The sequence below is a fragment of the Phalaenopsis equestris genome, unplaced genomic scaffold (assembly GCF_001263595.1).
Source record: "Phalaenopsis equestris unplaced genomic scaffold, ASM126359v1 Scaffold000414, whole genome shotgun sequence".
NCBI lineage: Eukaryota > Viridiplantae > Streptophyta > Magnoliopsida > Asparagales > Orchidaceae > Phalaenopsis > Phalaenopsis equestris.
Window position 1 is genome coordinate 369,841 of NW_018164855.1, and position 7,147 is coordinate 376,987.

The 7,147-nt window shown below is 35.1% G+C and overlaps 1 protein-coding gene across 3 annotated transcripts; it reads left to right on the forward strand.

Annotated features, from left to right (window-relative positions):
• The first annotated feature begins 859 nt into the window (after window positions 1–859).
• Window positions 860–6,911, forward strand: LOC110027131 (pentatricopeptide repeat-containing protein At1g09900-like). Of its 3 annotated transcripts, none has more exons than XM_020728430.1 (4): window positions 860–3,023; window positions 3,122–3,216; window positions 4,976–5,110; window positions 5,304–5,486. In XM_020728430.1, the coding sequence occupies exon 1, from the start codon at window positions 968–970 to the stop codon at window positions 2,465–2,467; it is 1,500 nt and encodes a 499-aa protein (XP_020584089.1). In that variant the 5' UTR covers window positions 860–967; the 3' UTR covers window positions 2,468–3,023; window positions 3,122–3,216; window positions 4,976–5,110; window positions 5,304–5,486. The 3 variants fall into 3 exon arrangements, with proteins under 3 accessions (XP_020584089.1, XP_020584091.1, XP_020584092.1); XM_020728432.1 differs by having other exon boundaries at window positions 4,976–5,095; XM_020728433.1 differs by lacking the exons at window positions 4,976–5,110; window positions 5,304–5,486 and adding an exon at window positions 6,705–6,911.
• Window positions 6,912–7,147: the final 236 nt, after the last annotated feature.

The window sequence follows — 7,147 nt, forward strand, 5'->3', positions numbered from 1 at the left end:
AAAAAAAAAAAAAAAAAAAAAAAAAAAAAGGGAATAACTGCACGATTTCTTCCCTCCCGTCTCTCTCGCTCCTATTTTTCGCGAACCGCTCCTATTCGCGATTAACCTATCTCTCTCTCTCCCGTTCGCTATCTCTCCCCGTCCGTTTGCGATTTCTCCCGTCCCTGCGTGCGAAAGAAGCCCGCCGAGAGAGAAATTCCCGCGCGATTACTCCTTTCTCCATTCTCTGGTTTTGCGAAACAGAAACTCTCTTCCTCCGCTCCCTCTACTCGAGTTTCTGCTAATGTTGAAGGAAGGATTTGCGTTGAAGATAGGAAAGAAGGATTTCTTGCTTGTGTTGAAGACAGGAAGAATGAGTTCTTTCTCGCGGTGAAGTCAGGAAGGAGTTCTTGCTTGAGGTGAAGACATTAAGAAGGAATTGTTGTTTGTGGTGTTTCCTGAAGACGAAGCACTTGGGGTGAATCTCGGTGAAAAGAGAAAGAGCAAGTGAGAGATCCTTTAATTGTAGTTGTGATCAAATGGTGTAAATTCCTCAATTAGTAAAATCCTCTGCAACTTCGTGGATGTAGGCAATTTGTCGAACCACGTAAATCTGTGTGTTTTTTGTGTGAATTTTCTCGTGCTATATTTATTCGCTTCGTAGTCGATCGTTATAAATTTCAAAGTTAACATAACAGCTTGTTGCTTCTTTAGGCTTGGTGCTTCTCATTGGAGTGTTTTTTTTCTTATTTAGGCATGATTTCATGTTTAATGCATCTTTTACAATATTGAACTCATATTTGTTCGCAAATCACACTCAATGAATAAGAGAGAGAGAGAGAGAAATTTGCATTAAAATTTGTAATAGCTAAAAGCATCTATCAAATTAGAACCATAATCTCACACTCGTGTCTTCCACGCAGATCCATGCCATCTATTTCTACACTCTAATTCCCCTCCGCTGTGAAACCTCCCATCTTCTTCTTCCATGGATCCTAAAAAGGGCAACGCAGGGACCCTTCTCCTACGCTGTAGGTACATGCTTTCTCCTCGAAACTCTAACCCCAAGTGCGTTAACCCCATGAGCCTCTGTCCCACTCCTCATCTTAACGTTAAACCTTCTTCTCCAAACGGAAGTCCGATTCTGGCTCACAATCTCACATTGTCTGCAAGTTCCTACTTTCATTTTACACGCACTGGTTTTCTCTTTCGTCGACTACTTCCCATTAATCTGCCCGCCAATGTTCGGTCTTCGTCTCAGTCATTTTATCGAATGCCTGGTCGGCAACATTATGTGGTTAGATTCAGCTCCATGGCGAGGTATGATAGAAGAAGTTCGATGACCTGCAATATTGGTCTGGGGCCTGAGAAACTTGCTGTGATTGTTGAGGAGATTTCAAGGAATGCGGAAGACATGGAACCCAAACTTGATAAGTTGAAGCTCATGTTTTCTTCTGCTACAGTTACCGAGGTTCTTTCTGTTCTGAATGATCGTGGTGTCTCTGCAGCACGTTTTTTCGATTGGGTAGTGAACTCTAATCCCGGTTTTAAACCTGATTCCGAAATCTATAACCTGATTGTGAATAATCTTGGCAGATCAGAGGACTATACTTCCATGATTGATGTACTCAGCAAGCTTTCGGATAAAGGGTATTGTCTAACAGAGAAAGCTTTCACCTTTTTAGAGTTCTGCAGCTCTTCTTCTATGAAGGATTCAGTTAAAAGAGTAACTGAAGTTTTAAGTTCCATAAGAGGTTCCTGCAGAAGTTCTGGTATTCACTCATTGATCAAACTCCTCTGCGCCATGAATTGCTTTCAATTCGCATCTTTTGTCATGGAGGAGACGATCAGAAAAACTTCACATTACAATTTACTGATAGCGGCGAGGTGTAGAAATGGTGAATTTAGCGAGGTAATGAATACTTTTGATGAAATGAGAAGACATGGATGTGATCCAAATACCAAATCATACAATTACTTGCTTGGAAGCTTATTTAAGAACGGCAGAGTTATTGAAGCCTGCGAACTTCTCCAGTTGATGGAAGATGGTGGTCATGTTCCAGATTTGGTTAGCTATGAGGTGGTGGCCTCCCATGCTTGTAAAGCTAAAAGATTGGATTTTGCAATGGAGTTTCTGAACCAGATGTTGTCTGAGGGGCTTAAGCCAAGGCCCACTACTCATGCAGCTTTCATTAAAGGATTATTTTGGTCTGGCCGAGTTGAAGATGCGTATAATTATGTTACTGAAATGAGTGTGAAGGATAAGTGTTCAAGCAACTGTAATTACAGCTTATTGGCTGATCTTTTCCGATTATCAGGGAGGGCGATAGAAGCAGCCGGTGTTCTTCATGAGATGATGGGGAAGAGACTCAAGCCCAACTTTCCAGTTTATATCAAGGCGCTGAAGGAGTTACATAAGATTGGAAGGGGAGATTTGGCTTCAGAATTGAAATCAATGTTTTTAAAGTTTACTATGGATGCTGGGTGATCTGAGGTTTATAGTGGAGCTGACAAAATTTGAAATTGTTTGCTTCCACCTAACGAGCTTATGGTTGTCTGTGTAAGAATGGTGATTGGAAGGTTGCTTAAGGATGACTAAGTTACAATGCACAAGTTAGGTGGTTTTGTTTTCTGAATATGTGTTTTTTTGCTGGGAACTTTGCAACTTGTTGAATCCTGATCTGCTTGTGGGCTATAACCAAAACATACTGATTCAGATGAAATGAGAAAATTTGGGAAAGAGACAGAGCAAAAGAAACAAATTCACAAAAATATGGCTCATGATACTGCAGTGAGAGAACATGGGGAAAAAGAGTTAAAATTGCCAAATTCTTGGCTCTCCACAGGATCCACTATTTTAAGTTAGGATCAGGTGTCTCAAAGCGCTACAAAGAAAGCTATAGAACGAGCAATACATGTGTGGAAAGGACTAAGAAATACATTTGGCGGTCGACTCGTTGGGGTAGGCGCCATGTTTCTTTGCAGATCAGAGTGCTTCACTAACTCTAGACGGCTTGTTTGGGCTGACTGGCTTATTGAGACCGGTTTGTATGAATATAATTTTTATTTAGTTAATATTTGATTTTGCAGCCATTATTTTGTTTATTCTCTTCTTAAACTCACTATTATGCTCTCAATACAGAATGTTCTTCTAGCCTGGCTTTCATGAGGAGGGATGGCAGCAGAGAAGATTCTACTTGGTTTTCTATATCTTGCTTGGTTTAGTTAACCTTTGAGGTCAGTTCCATTTTTTAGCTACAGTATGGTAGGAAAAGCTTTTCAAAGTGATCTTTCATGTTTAATTCCATTATACTAAAATTATGGTTCCTTTCAGTGGGATTTTAGGAATCATTTAATTTACATTAGTTGAATCTCTTCAATGTATTATGCAAGAGATAAGATATTTTAAAACTTTATTAAATGAAGGTAATAGGAATTTTGATTAAAGATGATGGAGTCATTCTTAATACATGATAAAACTAATGTTTTGAAACATTATTAAATGATAACTAGTTAATAAATTATTTTAAAAGTGCTAATGAAAAATGTAATAAAATATATTATGAATTGATCAAACCAAGTAAGTGATTTTTAGTTTGATGTACATTAAGGAAAAAGGTGTGTGTAAAAAATAAATAATCCAGAAAGAAAGCCATCAAGGTATCTAGCCAGTCAGAATTATCTATTATGTATTGGAAGGTATAAAGATTCACTTTTCTCTCTAAGTGAAACATATGTGATTATAGAGTTCCGACTGAACTATAAAGATAAGTTAATAATAACCTGATAGTAATAATCAAAGTATAAAAACTGTAGGATATTAGCTGGGTTACAACTACTATTACTGGTGGTTGGTGGCAATTATTGATGGTCACTGGTCGTTAGCTTCACTTAGCTCTTAAATTTTTCTCACATGTTAAAAATGTCATTATTTTTTATAGGATTTTGGAAGAGTATTTTAAGTAAATTTAGCTAAAATTAAAAAAACATTTCATTGGATGGTTCATGTCTATTTTTTGATCAATCATTATTTCTTTAGCATTTAAATGCCTTAATAATTACCTAAAAATTGAGTGATATTGGGCTCGTTGAATTCGTTTTGTCAACCTTTAATTATGCTAAATTTAGATATCATTTGACATTTTAATTAATTCCTCAAAGCTTTTAGTCGTGCTTCAAATGCTTGATTTGAGTTTAGTCGGGCCGGATTGCAATGTTTTTAGTGACATCTAGTTCTAATAATCAAATGTTCAATTTTACTATAAATTTTTTAAAATCGGAGCTTGAATGATATTAAGTTTAACCATGAAAATTTTCTTATCATAATTGGATCAAGATTTATGTTTGATCAAGTGAATTTTCTGCTGACAGATCAAGAGTGATGTCTATAAAAGTAAGTTAATTTAAAATAAACATAAGATAATTTGAACAGAGAATGGAGATGGAAACATACAATCGGGCGTTAAAAAAGAAAATGATAGATGTAAATTTACATGGATAATGATTTGTTAAAATTTTATTTTATTTGTCAAACAACACTTGACATAAATAAATAAAAATAAGAATTGATAAGGTTGACCAAAAAATGGAATGCATAAAACTATTGATGTGGATGACAATAATTTCTAAATGAGTCAGTCCATGGTTAAAATGTTTAAATGCAATTATTATTATTTTATTTATTTATTTCTTATGCATTGTTGATGTGGATACTAACACGTTAATGTAACTTATAGAAGATATTTTGTAGATATGTATGTTATTCACTATAAAAGAAAAAAAAAATCTATGAAGTCCTTTCAAGATTGAAGCATTATTCTTAGGACTATTTTTTAGATGTTTTTAAAATACACATATGTTAAAATTTAGAGTGAATGAAATACATGTATTTTTTTTTAAAATGTTTAAGTAATTTGACTGGATATAAATAATAATAATTAAAATACTTTTTTTGTCTGCCGGGGTACATTTGAACAACATTTAAATATATCGACAGGTGGTAGCGTGCAGTGTCAAATGACAGTAGGCACTGGGTGAAGACTAGCAATGGTGGGTAGCGACGAGCAGTTAGCTGCTGTTAGGGGCGGGAGGGAGTTGGTGATGGTGAATGAGGAAGGTGAGATTGTGACATGTGAGTTCTTCATGCATTTGAAATTCATTTGATTTTGATGGATAATGAATTTATCAAAATAGGCATTCTTATGTTTTTTAAAACTTCAACACAAATGCAAATTTTGATTTACGTTGAACAAAAAAAAAAGTAATTGTAACTAATACATATTTTTTATTTTATTTTCATAATGCTTGTTTATACCCTTAAAAAGGTTCGTCAAACTATCAAGCTGTCAAACCAAGCCGAATTGAGCCAAGCCATCAAGCTGCTAAACTCACGAATTAACGAAGTGGTCGAATTGAGTCCTCCTGTTGAAGTGGTTAAGTTGAGCCCACCAATCAAAATGGTCAAAATTAGCTAACTTGTCCCTCTTGCTGAAGTGGTTGAACTAAGCCCAACGATCAATGCAGTCGGACTGAGTCGAGCTGTCAAACTATCAAGTTCAACTACGTGGAAGGGCTTAACATAAAACTGCATTACATAACATAAAATTGTATAATGTGACATATATATGCAGGATGCGATATAACATTATGTATATTTTTATAATTTTATTTTGCATCATGAAAAAGAAAGACATAAGTGTTATAAATATGGTCAAATGTAAAAACAATGGGGAAGACAGTGCTCTCTATTCCCACGGGTTCCTCCTCCCTTCCCTCTCTTTCTCCCTATTTTGCTCAATGCTAATAGGGTTTGAGCATAACTCGCGTACATTATGGGACCTTATATTCTAAAAAGATTCAACATCTTGAAAGGTGCGGTGAACATTGATGCATTACTTAAATTTGAAGTTACGTTTAGACATCTTCGGAGGGACAACAAGGATCACTATAGGAATCTGCACTGGATGAGATAAGATATCATATCCTTAAATTTTTTATTTTTACATTCTTTAAACTCCACTACTTCTAATTTGTTTTATATAATTTTTCATTTGTATTTTCATTTTTTAAATCAAGGAACTTGCTCCTCACAAGTAAGCTTCTTTACGGTAAACAAAAAATTGTCCAAAATTTTAGACTCTACCACACTCAATATCCGAATGTTAGGGACGATTTTGAGGAATCACTTTTCGAAATATAACTTGGTTGAATGAGGATGAAATCAAGGGATTGAAGACCATGAGATCTTAATATAGGTAAAGCTGAAAAATTACGGTTGCTGCTTTCTGTAGGTGTAGTCAAAGTACCCCTAGGTGAGAGATAGTTTGAATTCAATGAAATTGTTTTAATTTCTTTATAAATGAGTTATATTATAAGGAAACAATCCATCTAGTCCTATAAAAAGATGATGAAATCTATTTCTTACTAATAATACTCAGGGAACTCGCCCTATAAGACCGTTAAGTCACCTATAAAATGTATGAAGGTGAGCCATAATGCACTTAGGATGAAATCTCAAATATATAGTCAAAATGTCCCTAGGATGATTCTCTGTAAGATTGCTAAGAACCCCCATATATATGAATGATCAATATACAGTGCAATACAACACTCAATTTTTAATTTGTATCAACAAATTTATTTCTCGGATAAATGAATTATACATTTGTCTTATAGGGACGTGTAATGTATAACTTCATATTTTTAATTTGCTATTCTTTTCGCAGTTGTCTGTCAAAGAGATGAGGGAATCAAAGAACTGAATATATACACATAAAAAAGTCCGTTAAGTTATCAAGCTGCAGAATTGAGCTGAGCTAATCCCGCCCGCTAATTTGGCGAACTGAGCCTAACTTTCGACTTCAGCTACACAGAAAGACATGATATAAAACTGTTGGGCACGAAATAAAACCGTTGGGTGTGAAATAAAACCGTTGGAGATGATAGAGTTGTAGGATATGACGTAAGTTGATAAATATGACTTACCATTATGTACCTTTGTATATTTTTATATTAAGATTAAAGACATCTCATGACTTATAAATATAGTTCAAATGTAAAAATGAAAGAGGAGAAGAAGAAGAGAGGGGACAAACTCTCTCTTTCATTCTCCCTCTTCTTCTCAATGCTTATAGGATTTGGGCATTATTCATGGACATTACGTGACCTT

Bases quoted from the DNA above. Each gene is read 5' to 3' on its own strand.
- LOC110027131 (XM_020728433.1), top strand. From the start codon at position 968: ATGGATCCTAAAAAGGGCAACGCAGGGACCCTTCTCCTACGCTGTAGG.